This window comes from Pelecanus crispus, chromosome 10 (genome assembly GCF_030463565.1).
Source record: "Pelecanus crispus isolate bPelCri1 chromosome 10, bPelCri1.pri, whole genome shotgun sequence".
In the NCBI taxonomy this organism is placed as follows: domain Eukaryota; kingdom Metazoa; phylum Chordata; class Aves; order Pelecaniformes; family Pelecanidae; genus Pelecanus; species Pelecanus crispus.
This window is the reverse complement of record NC_134652.1, coordinates 17,008,652-17,029,285: the sequence shown is the minus strand read 5'-3', so window position 1 is coordinate 17,029,285 and position 20,634 is coordinate 17,008,652. Positions and strand designations below refer to the sequence as shown.

At 48.4% G+C, this 20,634-nt stretch overlaps 1 protein-coding gene across 1 annotated transcript in view; it reads left to right on the top strand.

The window, feature by feature from the left end:
• The window catches only part of HPSE2 (heparanase 2 (inactive)), a 114,144-nt gene that overhangs the window by 56,677 nt on the left and 36,833 nt on the right, over window positions 1–20,634 (top strand). The window contains exons 4-5 of the mRNA XM_075717559.1: window positions 18,447–18,620; window positions 19,191–19,362. Coding sequence (XP_075573674.1) covers window positions 18,447–18,620; window positions 19,191–19,362 — 346 coding nt within the window. The remainder of the gene's footprint in view (window positions 1–18,446; window positions 18,621–19,190; window positions 19,363–20,634) is intronic.

Sequence of the window (20,634 nt, the reverse complement as noted above, 5' to 3'; positions counted from 1 at the left end):
ACCTGGCCTGCACCATTATTTGCCCGGTTTTATCCTTTTGTTATTATTTCCAAATGTGGAATTCTCATTCTTCTACAATTCCGCAGGTGAAGCTAGGCCAAGAAAAAACAATGGTCTCCCGCAATTACAGGGAGCACCTATTAGGGCTGTAACAAGGCTAGCAACACAGGCCAGCATCCGGAACAGCACGTGTTCCCAGGGGGTTGTGGAAATGTCCCCACCAGCACCCAAAAGTCCAGCCCCCACGTGGGTGAAGAGGGGCTGGCTGGAGCGGTGGGACCCCCGCGGGGCTGCGGGACATTCGCTCTCAGCCCTTCTCTACGAGCAGATGGGCCGCCTCGGCCAAAAGAGCACAGTGTTTGGCTCCAATGCTCCGGAATGCAGCGGTTTACAGATGGTATGGTCCCCTCCTCTTCCAGGACATAAATCCTCTGGGACGGAGTCTGTGCCATCTCTACGTGCTCGTGTTGGAGTGTAGGTCCTTGCATGACGCAGAAGACAGAGCTGTTGTAAGCACATTGCCGGCAAGCTCCAGGTCTTTTCTGCTCTAATATTTACGATTTTACCTACCAAAAGAGCTCCTTTTAAAAAACGTGAATGTTCCTACTTCTGTATGCCAGACATTACAACTGGGAGAGCTGGATCCTTCAAGTGTGTCCTTGTTTCTAGTCATAAAACCAGATTTGGGCAGCAACGTATAATATTTGCGAAGGGTTTTACGTTGGCTTTGTGGCACAGACGTGGCGGGTGCCGGTGCCTGCTGTTAACCGGTGGCATGTGGGGCTGTGGGCTGCAGCAGAGCCGCCCGCTAGCACAGTGTGGGGACGCTGTGGCTGCGGGTCGAGGAGCAATCAGGATGAATGCAATGATTATTTCCCAGAATGTAAACAGCCTCGCAACTTAATGGCTCTATTTACGTTGATGGAGATCAGGAAACACACTTTGTTATTTTAGTCTGAATAAGCTCATGCAGATGGTAACCAGAAGCAACGTGTTTGGAGTTTCTGGTGTTCCCTGACAAGCCAGGTTGCGCATGAGTGTTAACCTTGCCTTTGAAAAGTGCTTGATTTTTATCAGCTTGTTTACCGAACTGTCACAACAGGGCATAAAACCACAGAAGGCTCGCATGCTGATATGAGAAACTTGCATGTTCTTGGTAGCGGAAGAGGAATAGGAACTTTCTGCTCTTTGTTAAATGCGGTAACAAGCCATTTTTTTTCTACAAACCACGGAGCAAGCTGTCGAGTGGGGAGCCGGGGTGAGAGGAAGATGTTCCATGGACAAATTGCTCTCCTCTCCTGCCACTTCCAGCCTCCGCAGATGCGTGGGGTGGGATTTGTCAAGTTCCTCAAAAAAAGCCATTTGCATCATATCGTTCACCGGCGCCAGCGAGTCCCCTGTTCCCTCCTGGCTGGAAGCTTCCCATGCCGGTGAGCCAGCTCCCCACGAGCCGGTGTTGCGGCTGTGGGAGCCGAACGAGTTAAGCTGTGCTCGCCGTTCCAAGTGGGAGCGAAGAGCCATTGCAAAATGTTTTCCCCCCGTTGGCTCTGCATGTTGTTTTAAAATTAAATTGGTTCTGGTTAGCAAACAAGAACAGGACAGCAAAATTAAATTTTCTGAGGAATGTTGTGAATCCTGTGCGAAAAATAAACCCCAAAATGTTTTTTCCCTCCTGCGCTCTTTGGCTTGCCTTTGTCCCCTCTTTGCCTGCCATCCCTCCCTCTCATCCCCCTCCGTGGACGTGTCGGTGGGTGGCAAGGCTGGTGTCCTTATGCTGAGATGCTGTGGTGAGCAGCAGAGGGAGTTAATGGGAGCTGGGATGTCATGGCTTGGCCAATACATTTATTTCTTTTTCCCTTCTACTTATTGCCCTGCATCTTCTTTTCTTGCTCCTTTGTTCTCGCTGTTCTCCCAGCCCACACTCTGCCTGAGGAACGTCGTTGCTTCCTCTCTGACAGGTGAATGCTGTGCAGGTCCAGAGACTACCTCGGATGTGTAGAGGACACAGGATTAATTTTAGAGGCAGAATTGGTCCTGTAAAGTGTAATTCAGCCCCACGCAGATGACTACTGCTGGCCATCTGCAATGCTTCAGTCTCGCTGGAGTCCAGCACAGACTCTGCATTGGAGGAGCTACACCCACATAGGGCTCTGTGACGGACAATACAGATTTCTCCCTGTCTGCTTCCATCTTCCTTATTTATTTATTTATGTGCAGATGGAAAATCTTTGACACAAATTGGCACTCCTTAGATTCTGTTCCTCTGGAAAGCTCCTGCAGTTCTTAAAAGCTTCTCCTCCATTTGGTCAGCCCTGCAGGCATTCGCTGCGCACTTCATAAGTCATTTCTCTAGTCATTGCCTCAGTATTTGTGTCGAGTCTTCTTGGATCTTTATTTATAATTTGGCGTGAGTTTGTTCTGAGGGCTCAGCAGACTCGCTGTTTTGTGCGAACAAGGACATCTTGCTCTCAGACCTTTAGATAGGACAGCAGGTTACTCCAAGTTGTGTTTTGTCATACTTGCGGTGCCTGTGAAGTGCTGGGGCTATCTTTATTTACTGACTTTTGCTATTGCTTTTATTCGGGAAGTAAGACTCCTGATGCCTTGTAGTGCTTGGTGCCTTGTGCCACTGATTCCTGGAAGCCAGGAGAGTGCGCTGGGAGGTGTCATAGCATAATTGCCCCTCTTACACTCTTCTCCAGGCATCTCCTCTTGGCCATTGCTGGAGACAGGAGGCTCAAATGGTCCTCCAGCATGATGTGGAGCAACCACGTGGGCTCACCTGACTGGGGAAGACGGACAGGGTCAGACAACAGGTCTAAGAGAAGAATAAACGTCTCTGGGGAGGCAGCATAGGTCTGCTGAAACCTTGCCTCCAGGTGGCACGTGAGGATGGGTGCCTCATCCCTGTGAGCAGTGTTTTCTGGAGCGGGGCTGCGCATTGGACCCTGTGTCTGGAACAGAGCTGTGGCTGTCGTGGGCAGCCAGGGAGCACTCCTCCCTCACCATCAGACCATTAGAATAAATAAACCAGCTCCATTTACACTGGATGAAGTCAAGTCTTCTGGATTGTGGCCTAAACACAGTCAACGGTTCCTCTGGGCCCTTGAGCTGCCAATAGCTTGCACCTCCTAGCGAGTCTGTCCTTGGGAAGAAGCCATTAGAGGCTAAGGAAATTTTGCAGATCTCCATCCTTCAAGAAGTGGGAAATCATCACTGATGGGACTTGCAGCACCTCTCATATCAAGGAACAGAATACACAGGAAACATGCTGATTAGAAAATGGCTCTCAGTGCAATGCCCCAGCCGATGCCCTTCTGGAGCATGGTTATCAGCAGCATTGCCAAAACTCCTCCAGGGCACTGTGGAGGCTGGGTTTCCCTTCTGCTCAGGCCTTGTGATGATTAGATTGCACTTGGGTGTAGAGCCATCAGCAAGCTAATGAGGTTTTCCAGACCCCTCTGACAGTTACGGGCTTGTGTTGCATTTGTTGTGCCAGGACCAGCATGCGCTGGCGTGCCAGTAAAGCTCACCAGAAAGAAATAATGATTAACTAGGGCCTGAAGCATCAGCTTGATAAACCTCTCCCCACTGCTGCCACCTCTTCTAACACAAGTGCTGCATATGTGAATCCTTGACGGGAAGGCCAGAAGTGCTCTAGAAAGATGTAGTCATCTGCTTCTACACACATGCGCACAAAATATTTCACATTCCTCCCTAAATCACTGTAGATATCTACTTCTTCATTGCCATCAGTCTTTGTGATCAAAGCTGTTGTGCTGCACAGCAGCGCACCACCACCAGCTCTGGTCGGCGCATGCTCTTGGGGGTTGGGGCTGCCAGAGTTTGCTGCTGCTGCCTTCATCCAGGGCACCCTACATCTCTCTCCACTTTCTCTCCAGGAGGTGCTCCTAGTGTCTGACTTGTCCTCCTGCTGTCCAGTCTCTCACTCTGTCTGTCCCGTTGGTGCTGAAATAGCACAAGAGCACATGGAAACCCAGGTCGGTGGTTGCAAACCTGGTTTGAGTGTTTGTAATTTTATCCTATCATTTCTCTTTAAATGGGAATTCCTTATGCTAAAGTTTCAGACTGAGGGCTTGAGGAGATGACCTGAAATCTGAGTGAGAATCTGTTGAGTCATTTCTGAGTGCTGTAAGCATAAATATATTTCCCAATTCTGAAAGTCTTACCGTTTATCAGCAGTACAATAATGCACAACCAGCCTTATTTTGTGGGATCAGGCTTCCAACATTCACAGCCCTCAGCAATAAATGGAGCAAGGTCATTGCTAAGCTGGAAAGTAAATGCTTTTGAAGCATTTCCTCCCAGGACAAGACCTGCTCTTTTCTTCCAACTGCTAACACCTTCCTCCCCACTCAGAGCAAGCCCATAACCTTTCTCAGATACGGAAACTTTCCTGTTGTCTGCTGTCAAAAGCTTTTAGCCCTCCTTTTTTGTCTCCTTTTAATCTTCCCTGGCATGCCACGGTATCTTCATCTGCCTTTCGCTGGGCTCACCTTTTCTTGCACTTCCCTCTTCCAATACTGCCCACATGGTTCCTATTTACCGAAGGTGGGAGCCAGTGGGCATATCCCATATGGGATCTGAGGGGATGGGATTCTCAGGTGGAATAATTTAATTAGAGACCGCCATGCAGTTTTGGGGGAATTTATTTTAATAAGTTGATTTTAATATTTTTCCATGCATTTATTTTTCAGTCGAGATTATGGCATATCCAGAAAGATAACCGTTTACTTAACCAGTGAGGTATATTCAGTTAAACCCTGAGAAATTTTGCTTCTTTAGATCAACCTTTATCCCCAAGAATTGTCTCAGAAGGCTGTCTCCTCTGGCTGGGGGCAGAATCCCTTTCAGAGGCTTAACGGTTATTTGTTTAGCTGAGTAAGTTTAAAAATCTGACAAGTATATTGCAAAAATCTCAGCTCCCTCTCCCAGAAGGCAAGCCAATGACACCATTAGCTTAATCCAGCACCTCATATACTTGATTTTAATATGGGTCTTTCGCTCCAGAATATGATGTATTTTCAATTGAAGGATTTGTGTTCCAGTAGTAAGAGGGGAGAAGGAGGGAGGGCAGTGCTGTAGGTCACTTACTAGTTGGGTACACAGATGTATTAGAAAACCTGCAGAGGGTCTCTCTGGAAAAGAGCTAACATCTGACGTCTAAATCCATTCATTGATTGGAGTAACTCACGGCAGAGCCTTTTGCTGCGTGTTTAGCTGAGTCCCACATACCACGAGTGAGCTGTGCTCTCATCTGTCTCTTCTGCCTACGTGGCTCCCTGCATTTTTAACAGCCACCTCTAGGCATGATACAATTAATGGATGATATTTGGAGCTACTGTCCTGGCAGGCTGTGCGAGCACCCCTCTCCATCTCCACAACGACCGAGGATGTGCTAACTAATGCGGAGGAGTTGTGCTGGCAGCAGTGGCTGCAGAGTAACTGTTGTGAAATTTAACATCCATCCCATCCAAGTCCATATATCTGCAGTGTTGATCTCCAGGGCTGGGCTGGCTTTGGGTTGTTCTCCAGGAAGATAAAGAGGTATAGAGCTCCTATGGAGTTCACCTGAGATGTTTTAGGTGCTTGTTCACAAGGAGTCAGGCCTGTTCTTCCCTGCTGACCTTAAAAGGATAAAGAACAGTAGTTCAGATGGTATCTCCATCGCAGTAAAGCTGGAGGAGATGCATTCCCCCGAAACGCTGGCAAGCAGTGAGAGGAAGCCGAGGTTATCAGAGAATGCATCTGTGTCGGCGGGGGGTAAAGCAATAAGTACGCTCCCAGTACCTCAGAAGTAAACCCATTTCAGCTAAGTGCAGCGTTATTGCAAGAGGGCATGGTGATAATGGCAACATTCTGGGTGAAAGTGCAGAAAAAGTATTTATTGAATACATATGAATCTTTTGTTTGACAAAACGATCTGACAGATTTCATAGTGATAACTGAGCACTTCTGTGGTTTAGGTTTCCTAAGCGGTCTTTCATCTGTTCCTTCCCTCTTCAGGTCTGTTTCTGTTTCACACTTAACCATGTTAATTACCTTAATTTTAATGTTTTCTATGAAAACTAAAGCAAAGAGCTGTCTCTTTGTCAATACATTGTTTACTCTTTTGCACTGAGTTACAGATTGGTGTTTTCCTCTTTCTTCCTCTAATTTGTATGTATTTGCAGGGTATTTTCCTGCTGTTCTTTCTGCTGCTCTCTCCCCTGGACCCACAGCACAGCTGTTGCCTCTCCATGTCTCACTGGTTGGGAAATGCTGTCTTAAACTCCCTTCCCTAGAGATCCTCTTGACCTGTGCCCTGAATTTGTTCAAATTTGCTTTTTTTGAAATCCATTATCTTTAATCCGTTGTTCTTGTTCCTTCGCTGCCTTAAATTGCTGAACTTTATGGTTTTGTAACCACTTGCACTCAAATTTACTTCCAGTTTTGGACTATTAATCAACTTTCTGTATCAATAATATCCAAGTAATAAACGTCTCCTCCCCTACTACTTTCCCTTCACCAGAGAGCAACTTTTCCCCACACGTTCCAGCAGCTTGGTATGTCTGGGACCTGCCCTGCTCTGTCTTTAGCAGATGCCAGGGTAATTAAAATTACCTGTTCCTACCAACTTCAGTTATTTGGCTGCTTCAGTCAGATGCTCAAAAAGGCCTTGTCTGTGTCCTTTTTCTGATTAATGGAGCTCTGCGGGACATCTCCTGTGCTCCTTGTCTCTTTCTCTGTCCCTGGGGACATGCACAGAGTCTGTTTCTCACCTCTTCTTGAACCCCAAAGTATTCTTCGTACAAAAAAAAACCCCTTCCTATTTCCTTCTTCTGTTTCCTAACCAAGTTACATCTCATATCAGTATTCCCCTCCAACGATGTCTCTCCATGAAGCATGTGTGAGGCTAAAAGCTGTAGTTATATATGAGGTCTTTAAAGTCATCTTGTTTATTCCCTGTTCTCCTGGCATTTATGTGCAGACATGTGATCAGAACGTTGCCCTGTTATTCTCACTCAGAGTTTTTCTCCGAGCCTACTGCAATTTCCCTTTCCCTTAGCCATCCCCCAAGCCTTCAGTTGGTTTTAGGGCACCCACTAGCTTTTGTGAGTGGGTCCCTTCAGACCTAGTTTCCAGTCCTCTCACTAGTAGGAGAGGTACCAACCATCTTCACCCAGACGCTACTTTTTCCAGCATCCTCTCTCTCTGCAGAAGACCATTCTGCCTGGGCAGCAGCAGGCGCTCAAGCACAGCTCTGCAACTGGTGCACAAGCAGGAGTCTGAGCAGACCTCAGCACATCAATATTGTTTCATGAGATCCTAAATGTTGCGCGCAGCAGCAGCAGGCTGTTCACGTAGCTTGGTAAGATTTGTAGGACAGCAGAGCTACAGAATTGGTTGGAAGCTTGGAGAACTGGCATTACGGTGAAGATACTGAAGACCTGCAACAAATGCTGCTTAATGAAAGTATATTTAGAGTAGGCTTGATCTTAATCTTGAGCTATCCAGAAGAAACAAAAACAGGGGTATAGCAAGATCCAGTCACCAGGAGGCCAAAACAGGTAAGTTTGGACTAGAAGCCAGGTACCTATTTTGACCATGGGTGTTAAATAACTCCAACATTTTACATGGGAATAGGCAGATTTCCATACTTGCAGCAAATTTTAAGCTGGTGGTGGATACCTTTACAAAAGGTCTGATCTGTCCTGCTGCGGGACTGGGTTTGACTCCTGCACTCCTTGTGTGTGTCCTGGGCTGCGCAGTGTGGGACATCAGGCTAATGACACTGGCCTTTTCCGGCCATTCATCTGTGCCTCCAAAATCAGGTTCAGACTCCACCCTGTGTGCTTTGGTACAAGATTCCCCCAAAGATTAGCTGGGGAGAGCTCCTGCCAAACCGGGTCCCTCCAGCTGAGCCGTATCTGCGAGCCCAGAGGAGCAGGAAGAGCCAGGGCCAGTTCCTTCAAATATTTTACAGATTAAGACCAGGGTCTGGGATCTGTGGGAAGTCAGAGGAGTTCACAGACCCCAGCGGGTTAGGGTCCTTGCTGCAGTGCTAGCCATCTGTGCCAATAATTGCCGCCTTCCTCATCTGCCTAGCTTGGTCATTTGCTATCATGTTCAAATGCAATGACACTCAGCAATGTGGACAAGCCCTCTGACATTATTTGAGTGCAGCTGGAGGCATCTACTTTAGCCTTGAAAATGCCTCTTTCTTGGCAGTGCTTTGTGTTTATTATAATGCTGTCTGTAATGTGCAAAAGTACATTTCTTTTTTAACTTCCTTCTTTATGTACTAAAGAGTGTGGTTTTAATTAAGGATTTCAGATTGAAACATTTCCGGTTTTATGCGTTGTTTTTTGGTTTGGTGTTTTTTTTTTTTTTTTTTTTTTTAGGACAGTTTTCAGTTAAAATGTTTTAGACTTTTGAAAAATACCAGATGCCCAGCTCACAAAGTGTGTGAAGAGCCCTGGTCACTCCCTCTTCCTCCCAGGGAAATCAGCCGCTCCGCCAAGCGGGAACAGCCGGGGACGGCCGATGGCGAGAATGGGGTCAGCAGGCAGGAGAGGATGGGCCGGGACTGGGATCAGTGGTTTTCAGCAGCGCACCATGGCCGTGGCTCCTTGCACGAGAGGAAACATTGACTCAGACCCATAAAATGAAGCACCTGATTTTTGCAGATTCTGGGTTTACCCCCCAAATAGCTAGGGATTGTAAGAGGAGACAGGCAGATCCTTGCCTAACAGCAGACCATCTCTGTTGCAGCGCCCACCGGAGAGGGGTGTCAGACGTGCCCCTGCCATCCCTGGCTGCTGGCTGCAGCCCCCACCCATGGGGAAGCCAGGCCAAACCAAACAACTTGTAAAATAAAACAGTTGTTCTGCTGCACATCAACTGCCGTTAAAAGGAAAAATAAAAACAAGCCAGATTTTAGCTCTCCTGGTAGTAGAAGAGCTTAAAAATATCTTATAAAGGCACCCAAAATTTTTGAAAACAGCAGGCAATGAAAATTATGTTAAAACCAGGTTTCTTGAGCCAGTCCCCTGATTTTTGGGAGCTTGACTCATGATTTTTGAATGTCGGGGTTTGGCAATGCTAAAGTCCTCAGTTTGAATTTGTTCACAATGTGGTATTTCAGCTTCCTAGCATGACTGATCAGTGTCACTCTCCCCCTGAGCCACCAGAGACCCGGGGGGCAGGAGGTAGAGAGGTCTGGTACAAGGTGCTGCGCCTTCTGTGGCTCCAGGGATGCTGTCGGACAGGCCTGGCTCGCATCCCTGTGCGAGGCTCTTCTGAATAAAGCCGTGTGTCTGCCACATGACAGCAGTTCAGGCAGCAAAAACAGTATAGGAGCTGCGGGATGGACTGAAGGGAATGGATGAACTGGATGCACAGCTTGCTTGGGTTCAGCATTTTACTGGGATTAAATGTATGTGTTAAAAACACACTTCATACCTGTACATTTTTCATTCCAGTTTAGCCACGCGGCATGTGCACAGGGTGTTGCTCAGCCCATGCTGCCCAGCTCGCTTTTTGCAGGAAAGTGCTGAAAACATCCATCCTCTTGCTGCAGTGTCAGCACTTCAGGTGCTGTTGAGAAAAAGTATTTATAAAGAAAACCTTTGCCTTGCAACTGTGGCACCTTGGAAGAATGATGTGGATGCAGCTTGCCTGAGCAGCAAGTGATGCACTTGGGTCCCCACGGCGGCTGCTGTCGTCTTCCCCGCAGCTGGCAGGAGGAGGTGAGCGTGGGGACAAGCATGATACCTGCCCTCGTGTCTTCCCGCTCTGCATCGCGTTACAGTGTGTGGCTGTACAGCAAGCTACAGTGTTATCTTGTACATACCTGTGTGGGTTTGGGCTGCACAGGGTTTCCCATGCCTGGGAGGCGAGACTCAGTCGCAGGAGGAGATCCTCCTCTCCTCCATGTGGCTTCCTCAGCCGGGGAGCAGTAGCGCACAGGGACCAAGTCACCTCTCCTCTGTGGCAGCACAGAAATGGCTTATGTTTGTGCCTTGGGCCAGATTTAAACTGTATAGATCACCATTTTCCCCACCCATGGGTAATGCTCTGCAGCTGCCCAGGTACCCCTGCCTCAAAGCCCGCCATCCCGCTGTGATCCCCAGCCCCGTCCTCCCTGCGAGGCGGCTGGGGAGGGCATTCGGTGCTCCTATCAGCCATCCCCAGCCATCTCCAGCTGCCTGCCTGTTTGGGAGCTCGCAGATCGCTGAGTGCTTGAAGAGATGACCACTTCTTGCTTATTTGGGAATGCTTTTAAATTGTTCCAGAAAGTGCTGTTTGTTGATAAATCAGGGCGATCTCAGAGAAGTGTTTTAGCTAAACTGTGTAAAAGAAGGAATGAGCTGCAGCGCAGCACTGCCAGCTGTCATTGGATTTAGAAACACACATCATAGATTTTGTTGCTTTTCAGACAGCTGCGCTTATAGCTGCTCTTATAGCCATATAAAACAGTCATTCTGTCAGCAAACGGTCTGGCAGCGGAGCTGGGTTGTAACTGCAGCCGTGTTCCCAAGCCCGGCGGGTTCGCTTCCTCCACGTGCATAGGTAAAGCCTGGAGGAAGGCGGCTTTGTAGCTCAAGCTGTAACCTGTCCCCAATGTCATAGCTTTGCACAGGGTAAAGAGCAAAGCACGGGGCTGTGCCCGCCGCCTGTGCAGGGGATAGCGCTGACAGGGCTTCTCTTTAGCACCCCTGGTCATTAGGAATGGGTAGCTGGTGCCCTGAGAGGGTGTTCTGGGGGATTTTACCTCAAGTCTGCTGTTGCTGCTCACGAGTCTGGCTGATTTACAAACCACAGCTTGTTATAGTAGTACTCACAGAGATCAGGCCCTGTCCTCTGTGGTACATCCAGTTTGGACTTAGGAGCTAAAGCTGCGAGCCCCAGGGACCACAATTAGATTTTAGAGAATTTCCTCAAGGGAAGGGAGATAGTACGGATTTATCAAATTTGAAACTTTTCACAGGAACAATATCGCTTTTGATAAAACCATGTCCAGGAAGGGTTTCCTTTGTAACAGACCAACTTTAAATGCCCACTCAAAGTAGTATTTGAATATTTTATACACATTTTATTTACATTCCTTTATACAAAGTGGAACAATTTCAAGCAAAATAGCCTAGCTGTGTCAGGGCTACTCCACGAGTGAGCTATGAGAGTGGGTGTGAGTTATTGCTGTGCACGCTGTTTCACACCAATCCCTTGTGCAAGCGGCGTCAGTGAGAAGTGGCTGCCACGCGGGCTATCGCCGTCTCTCGGTGGGATAAGCTGCCTCCCCCAGAGGCCCTGAGGACAGCCAGCAGTGCAGGCACTGCGGAGCAGCGCGGATGCTGATGAGCTGTAGCCATGTTTTCTCTGAAGCAGTTTCTGTGGCTCAAGCCCAGTGATGTGGGTTGGCCAACAAGGTGCGCGAGAGCAGGTGGTGCCAACAGTCTTATTTTCTCTTGCTCTGTTCTGCTCTGCTCAAACCTGTAGCCCTCTCCCCACACACCTCTGTTTCCCTCTGAAACTTTAGAAGATGCTGGATTCATCCCAATCCAAAAGGGAAAATGTCTTAAGTTATGCAGCAGAAGAAAGCAGCTTTCTTAGCTGTAATGTGATCTTGGTTCCTTCCCAGGCACCAGGCTGGAACAGAGGGTTTGAAAATTGCCCCTCTGGCCATTATCTGTGCTTTACAGCATTTGGAGATTGAACCCAGATCCCACATCTCTTCTGAAGCTCCATGTCAATTTACACTTGTTCCTAGAAACCATTACTGTCCTGTGAGCTCTTTACCATGCAAGGATTGAAAACAGAGCTATTCTGCTTATTTGAGCTCTTTTTTTTTTTTTTTTTTTTTTTGCATGAAGGCAGAGCTCAGGGCTCATTCCTTTTTCTCACTGTCTGAGGATTAAGCCCAATCCTGACTGTTATCCGACCTAGATACCATTTACACACTGAACCCAATGCCTATGGCTTTTATCTGAGCCCTTACAGCATTTGGAAGTGGGCCATGCCCCTTGTCTGCTATCAAAAGCATTATATTAATTTGGGATTCATTCCACAAAACAAGACTGTCAGCCAGACTCCTTAGCAATTGGATATTGAACCCAGACCTCGTGGTTGTCTTCCAAATTATATGCCAGCTGGGAACTCAGCCCACAATCCATGGCTGCCGGCCAAGCTCCTTATTGGCGAGAGATTGACACCAAGCCCCCAGACTGCTATTTCTGTATGGTGGTGTTAAGGACTAAACCTAGCTCACGTGGTCAGCATAATCACCTCTGCATTGGCAGTGAAATGAAAAATCTAGTTAAAGACTTGAATGAATATTGAGGGTCAATGTTCAGCTGCTTAAAGACCAGGGATGATGACAACAATTCCCTTGGAACAAGGCCCCCTCGATATTCTGGGGGGAGTAGCCCCAGATCCCCCATCTGTCATCCAGCTGGATATAAAATCCAGGTTCTCATTAACACACAGTGCGCAGCATTTCTTTACTGGCTGGTAGTATTAAAGCCAGTTCCTCCAACTCTCAGGTATTCTTCAGATGGGATTAAACTAGATCCCTTTTCTATAGCACCATTAGGCTCTGCCAAAGCACTACTTGTCACTCAGAGCAGACCTCCAACGCTGCACCTTGCCTTGGGAAGCGCTTCCTGCGTGCAGTACGCCCCCAGCCTTTGCTCCCCCGTAGAGCAAAAAGGAAGCCTGGGATGTAAATGAGAGCAAGGGATGGCCCTGCACACCTCCATCCTCTGGGGGAAATCGGGAGCCTGACCAGGTAGAGGGAGCATTTCAGGTGAAATGCATGTCTGAGGCAAGCAAACTTTTCCCTCTCGCCAGTAATTTTGCCTGGGAATTCTTCAGCATCTTTGCACGGTGTGGTTTTACTGCATAGCAAAGTGTTTCAGAAGACTGAATTAAAACCAAACAGCTTCCCAGCTGGGATGGTCATCATTAGAATGCAATTTCCAGCAACTGTGTGGGGTTTTTGGTAGCCTTGAAATCTTTAAAATTCTCTTTAAGCAGCAACTTTGAAGGAATAGCTTAGCATGCAGCTAGAATAGGAAAATCTTCCCATGATCCAGTGTATCAAGCTGGATGTTATAGTGCATACAGACAGTGTAGGATGTTGCTTTTCCTCTGAACTTGCAGTGGTGGTGAAGGCTACTCTTTGGTGCCCTAACTGTGCAAATTTTGGATGGGAGGTTCTGGTTTCCCTGTCTGAAACCCTACCGTGACTGGGGATGGAATCCATGGGAAGATTTGAAGCCAGTTTTGCAGACCTGTCCCATGGGTCTGGAGTTACTCTGATTGCCTGTTGCATATCTTCTGATTCATGTTTATTTGCTAAGAAAACATTAAGTCCTTGCCACACACATGTGGTTTTATGAGGATTTTCAGCCCAAGAGAGCCAGTGCAAATGGGATTCAGCTGACTATGGTGGCAATTTGTTTGTAAATAAATTTTCCATGTACCCACTTGTTCTTCTGTAAGTGGGAATACCTTTCTTTTTCCATTCATTGCTCTCGCCAGCCATCTTACTCATCTCTTGTCTGAACACTCTGTACTGCCCTTTCTGCCCCTCCCTGTAAAGCTCTCTTTGGGCTTCTCTTTGCTCTTTGCCAGGTCTTTCCTAACCCATTCCCTCCGCTGTCTCCTGCGAGGTGCTTGAGGGGCAGGGGATGCTGCTGGCTTTGGTGCTGGCACCAGGAGTTGTTTGCAGGGATGCTTCAGGCATTGCTCAGAATTTATGGGGAATGCAGAGTCGAGCAATACCTGTGATTAGTTGAAATCGTTATTTCTAGAACTGTCTTTCTTTGCTCTATCAACAGAAAGGCTCATCTGTTGTACATTTGCTTGGTGTCTCAGCTAACCTGTGGATTTGGGGAGTGTGGTGTGTGCTGCCCACTCTGTGCTCAGCTCTTGCCCTGTCCTCCTCGGCACTGGCACATGATGTACGTGCAACAGACGGACGTGGTGAATGGTGGGGATAGAGGGAGAACAAGCTCTTCTTTCCTGTCCTCCTGGTTGACTTCCCAGAGTTACGAAAGCCCCCGGCACACCGTGCCATGCCCCGCCACTCCTCAGCCCACTGTCTGATCTCAGCCTCCATCTCAGCATGCACATGAATTTCCAGTCTTCGTGCTAAACCCTGCCAAAGCAAAATTCCTGAAGCAGAATAAAAAATGTGGAAGACTTTCAAACCCAGAGATTATTGAACTGTCCCTCTTACCAAATGGCAGTCAACACTCTGTTCTTTATAAAGTCTCTAGTATAATGTTTAATTCAGTAACTACAACTGGAAAGCCTTTCCAATTATTTTAAACTGCCAGAGATGTTTTAATGTGCCTCAGATTTTGTGTTGGCGTGCCAAAGAGTTAAGTGCCATCCATCTTTCAGAGAACTTTAAAATTTAGTGTCATATAAAAAGGAGAAAAATGGGAAAGGATCGCAAAGGACATACTTGTCCCATGAACCCCTCCACCATTTGTGGCCTCACAGACACCTTCTCCTCCATTTTGAAACTGTTTGTCTCCCTCTGTGCAGGGTGAGAGATCCATGCAAACAGCCAAAATCTTTAATTCCTCTGCAGAGCTTCAGCTGAGGGCAGGATTGCAAGCATATCTTCACTGGCCGCCACCCAGCCATGCATTGTCAGGCGGTATTCACTCTCCAGATGCGTCCAAGCCTCTGCAACTGGGGATGTAAAAGGTTGAGAAAGCCCAAATATCTTCTGATTTCTTTTTTGTGCCAGGGACATGGGGTCTCTGTCTCTGCCTACTGGCTGCTGTTAGTCTCAGACCCACCAAGTTGCCCATCCCCACTGAAACCTGCTGGCACAGCACTGCTGCTGGGTGCAAGGGAATGGAGCACATAGCTTTGCTGCCTTGGTTAGCCTTGCTCCAACTATGTGAGCGTTAGTAAGTCACAGAAGCCGACTCTCAGCATCCTTGTACTTCCCCACTCCCCCCCCCCGCCCCGCCCTTTATTTTCATCTTTTTTTTGCTTTATTCCTTCTCCCTGAGCTCAGTGGCACGTTAGTGCTGAGCATGTGCATCTCTGCACCAGGCAGAGGGGGAGAAGGGGCAGGGAGAACATCTTATAAAACCTGTTCTGCTCTATTAAGATTCATTCTGGTATGACGATGGCTTCTTCTATTGAAAAGCTTTGTGAAATCCTTGCCTAATGATCTGTTATCTGGGGAAAGGTTAAATTCCTAAAGATTTTCTGTGTTTGATGAAGAAAAAACAGTGCAATTATCCAGAATTCAAAGTGAGTTTTAGCCAGCTGTTAATAATACTGCAATTCTTCATGTTCTCATTACTCAGAAGTAATGTGACCATCCCTAGTCATGGCAGTAAAATATTTATAGCATTCTCTTTTGGCCCTGTTCGTACTTATGGAGGGCTGGACATCACTCGAGGTCTTCTAAATATGCTTCTTTTTGTGCTTTAGCCACCTATGACAGTACTCTTCTCATCTAACCACAGCTGCCTGCAACAGAGATGTCTAGTTTAAGGCAGTCGCCTCAGGAGGGGTCAGACATGCCCTTTAACCACTAACAGTTGGGCATCTTGTGCAAACTGGTCATCAAGGCTCTGCTAGAGTCACTGGAGAGACTGGTGATTCCAGATTCACACCATCATTAGAGAGCTGCCAAGGATAAAGGAGATAAATGGGCTTGATACTGATACTGTTGATACCAGAGGCACCCATATTAACAATCTGGTTTGATGCAGAGATAGGTTTATTAGTAGTTTTCTGCTCTTTGCAGCTTCATTGCAGTCTGCAGGTCCGTTTGTGTGCTGGAAGACCACTGAAAACGTTCAGGAGCAACCCCCAGACATCTGTGCATTTCTTCTAGTTCTCTGCCTGATCGCTGAGGTTTCCAGCTCGGAAAGTTATGGCAGAACATGAAATACACGTGGCATCTCTGTGTCCAGGCGCACGGAAACGAAATAAGTCTCATGGGGAAAATATAATTTCACAGTGGCAGGCCCTGCACTGGGATAAACAGATGCCTTGTTTCCTCCAGTGAATGCATGGAAAATCAATTCCCAGTCCTCTACAGAGGCTCCTAAAAATGAACCAAATTCCCTCCTGTAGTACTTAAGAACTACAACTGTTTTGCACCAGGGAAAAGGTTTCATTTCTAGCAGGGGAACTGCAGGTAAGACCTTTTTGCTATCTTCATGTTGTCATTTAGGTGTCTATCTTATCCCCGTTATAGGAGTCTCATTTCAAGTGCAGCTTTTTGCCTGGAGGTCTGAAGTAAATGAGTATTAAGTAACTGTATCTGTCTCTAATGCACTAAACATCCAGAAAAACAGCTAATGTGCCTGAAACAGTGGAATGAATACATCACATTAATCTAATTCAGCTACTTTTCACTCAACTAACCAGTAGCATTTAGAAAAAGGTTGTGAAGGGGATTAGGAATTTCTTTTCCACGTTTTTCCTTTCTTCTCCTTTCCATGACTGTGCTGTGTTCCATTAAATGTTAGCTATTCAGTTAGCTTATTTCCTTGACCCTCCTTATAACATTGCTTTTAAAATTATTCTTCTCAGACCTCAGAGCTGGCTTCGTATTCACAGAGGCTTTCAGTGACCAGGAAAGGCGACAGAATAAATGCAGACGTACAGGCTGTGAGAAGCTTATCCTGACCGAAGCGAGCGGCTCCTGGCTGTCACCGTCTCCCTTGCACCTTGGTCCAGCAGTGCGGGCACAGGGAGTCTCGGAGCATTGGCCCTGGGCTTAGAGCAATTCCCTGAGCGTGCAGTCGCCTCCTCTCCATCCCCTTTGGCTCCCTTGGCCATGGTGGTGCATGCTAGCACCTTAGTGCCATAGCAAGTCTGATGTATGCATCCTCCGCTCCTTTATACCCCTCTTTATTGGAAATGTATAGAGAGACCCAGAGCAGGCTGCCTAGACCCTTCAGTTTAACAGCAGATTACTGGTAGCTGCTCTTGGTGTGCGTATTTCTCACTGCGGTTCAGTCTAGATCAGGGTTACCTCACTTTCTGGAGAGAACATCATGTGCAAACATGTCAAAAGCCTTAAAAACCATCAAGGTATAAGACCTAAACAGCTGCTTTGCTGCCCGCAAGCCCTGCTCTCCTGTCAGTAGACTGCTTCAGTGTGATTTGTTCTTGACACATTCCTGTGGCTGTTGATCATCTCCTTATATTTTGTAAGTGCTGACAAGCAGCTTGATTATTTGTCCAAGTATTTTTCTGGGACCTGAAGCTGGTCTGCCTACCCTGCAATTCCACAGCGCCTCCTTCCCCTCTTCTGAAAGCAGAGCCCTTCTTCTGCCCTCCGCAGCCCCCTGGAACCTCCCCATCTCTGCTGGCTCCTCACAGTTAAGTGGTTGCATCTCCGAGGCTGCTTCAGGAAGCTCGACGAGTATCCTGGGATGCAGTTCAACAGGCAGGGATGATTGAAAACACCATAGTTTTCTAATTGCCCTCTAACCGAATCTCCTCTCACGTGACTTCTTATTCTGTTAACACCAGCATTAACTTCGTCAGACATTTGATTGCTTTTGAGTTTTTAGGGAAGATTGAAGCAAAAAAGGTATTAAGCCTTTTGGCTCTCCAAGTAGCACCCTGTGCTAATGTCTCTCCTCACTGAACAGCGGGTCAGCTCTTTCTTTGGTCTCTACTTCTGCTGCTGGCTGGTGCCCCACTGCTCATCAAGGCCACAGCACGGCAGGGGAGATGCCAGATGGGGAGCTTTGGGGCCAGCAGGTAGGACACGAATCCCGCAAAGACCCCAGCACCCCAGGAGGGCCACCCCAGCAGCAAAGCTTGGCCATGGTGTCACCGGGCAGGGAGCCCTCCTCTCTCCTCAGGCCCAAGAGGTGGCACGAAGCTCCTCTCTTTGTGTGCAGAGCAGAGGTTAGCCTGGTGCATGGTGCACACCTTGGAAGCTCTGCTTGGTTATTGCTGGGGTTTGGTTACTGCACAGGGGGCTGTGGGAGCAGAGAGCAGGCTGTGGCGGCGTGCAGGAGAGGTGGCCATGAGCTGGCAGCCCTGGGGTGGTGATTTCCTCCCCTGCTCCCCAGGCACTGCAGTGATCTGCTCTGAAAGAGAAAGGCGGGATAAGCACAGAAAAGGCTGAACTTTCCTTGGCAAGAGCAGATGAAAAGAGACGTTATGAAGTCACTTGTCTCTGGTAACATAGCCCCTAGTTCTGACACAGTGGTGGAGGGCATCCAAGTTTCATGCTGGAAGGAGATGAGCCCACACCTGGAATCCTACCCTGGTTTCAAAGGTCAGGTGCATTTCTGCGGTTACAGATGTCACGGGGATGGCATTTGACCCTGGCTCATCCTACACAAAAGCCAAGGTCTGATGGACAGCAGGATCATTTGAACCTCCCTGGAACTAGCTTTCATTTGAATTACAAGCTGGTTTTTGTTTCTTCCCAGCCAGGTCTCTAGACAAACTCTATAACTTTGCTGATTGCTCTGGCCTTCACCTGATCTTTGCACTGAATGCTTTGCGCCGAAATCCCAACAACTCCTGGAACAGCTCCAATGCCCTCAGCCTGCTGAAGTACAGTGCCAGCAAGAAGTACAACATCTCCTGGGAGCTGGGGAATGGTGAGTGTGGGAACAGGAGAGTCACGGGAACAGAGCTTGCTGTAGCAGAAAGGTATTCCCTTTTGGAAGAGGATATTTGCAAATCCCAGGATGTTTTGCTAATGTAGGTTCAGAGGGATTTAAAGGCTCCTGCTATAAGGCAGCACCATCTCTAAGACAGATCTGGTATGTGTTGGTACCTTAGCTGGATGTTTCCATCAGTTGCTATTAAACACATGAAATGCTTCTGCCCTGGCTGCTAGGTACAGCTAGTCCTGGGGTGGGCAGACCAGCAGCTGTATGGACTTGTATGGTGGCTGCAGTGCCAGGGGAAGTGGGAGACCCTACAGGAACAGGAGTGTGACACCAAGGTACAGGTCCTTCACCCAGCACACAGAAAAAGGGATGTGGGAGCAGGTGCTGGCACAGGAGAGCGAGCAATGGCCCCCATCCACGCCTCAGAGGCTCCTTCTTCAGCTCTGCAGAGCAGGCAGGCAGCCCTGTGACAGCGTGTGAGCTGTGTGTCTCTCCGGAAGCGTGGATGAAGGAGCAGAGCTGGCAAGCCTTGCTTGTCTATTTTTATTTTCCCAGAGCCCAATAACTATCGGACCCTGATCGGCCGCTCGGTGAACGGCAGCCAGCTGGGGAAGGACTACATCCAGCTGAGAAGCCTGCTGCAGCTTATCCGCACATATTCCAGAGCAAACCTCTATGGGCCGAACATTGGGAGGCCCAGAAAGAATGTCATTGCTCTCCTGGAAGGGTAAGTGATGTTGCTCTGATCAAGAAGAGATCAGAAACCCCTCCCAAGACTGATGCCCTTTGCAGCTGGTAGTCTTGCTCTTTGGGTTCCCAATGTCCAGCAGCTGCCAGGACAGTGAGGCTCTGTGCAGCTCAGCCACTGCAGTATCAGGGGCTTGTGGACATGGTCAGCTGTGCTGCTAAACTTCTGCAGAGGTCCCTGGTGGGATTTTCGGCTGGGCTGATTAGCACTCTCCAAAGTATTGCCAGCATTTCCCAATTATAGGCAGACTGAGGTGCCCACCTTGTTGGGATATGAAGATAACGCAGTGGTGTGGATGCAGGCTGCTGCATGCCTGTGGGCTGCAGGGTCAGGAGGTGGGTCCTGGCACCACTTACCAGCATAGATGTTGTCTCAGAGTCCTCCTGGACAAATTGCTTTGCTCTTCCTCTTTGCTGGCTGCTTCTCCCTGTGCTTTCTCCATCTGTGCAGAGGAAGAACCTGTAGCAACTTTCTTCTCTGGCCAAGCCCTCTGCTCCCTCCTAGGAGAACTGGCATGTCTCTAGCTTGGGGAGGCCAGGGGTGGAGAAGGAATGGTGATAGTGAGCGACGCAGACACCTGGAGGTGACATTGGACAGCTACAGGAACCAGGGAGGTGTGGGAGCCTGCTGGCAGCAGGAATTGGGACTGTGCAACTCGAAGACCTTGCAGCAGAGGGGAAATTCCCTGTAGGACTGTAAACAGAAACTCCAGTGCAGAGGGCTGGGCAGGGGGAGGTGTGGAAGGGACTCTGCTGGGAGCAAAGCTGGGTCTAGCATTCATTAACATCTGCATGAATGATCTGGCAGAAACAATAAACAGCACACTGATGCAGTCCCCGGCGAGGCAGAGAGGGAGCCAGGGCCAGATTCTCAGCTCTGCTGCAGCAGCACAAAGGGACCATAAAGCTGGTGGAACCAGCTGCGACGCCAGCATCCCTGCCGCTGACAAAAGTGGGGGAGCAACCCCTGCGCCCACACCATGGCTGCTGCCAATGCCGCACAGGCGCATCGCTCGCCGGAGCCCCGGCGTTCGGTATGGCGCGGGGGGAGTTGCAAAATGTTGTAGTAGCCTTGATCAGCGGGAAACCTATTAGCGCCGGGAGGAGTGGGCTGAGTAAGAAAAACAACAGGGATGAGAGCCAAGAAGCTCTTAGAGAAAGGGAAGTCCTACTGCTGTGTTTGCCCTTCGTGCACCGCAGCCGGGTCCCAGGGAAGAGGGGTTGGAAGAGCTCAGTCACACGGCCAGGGTGG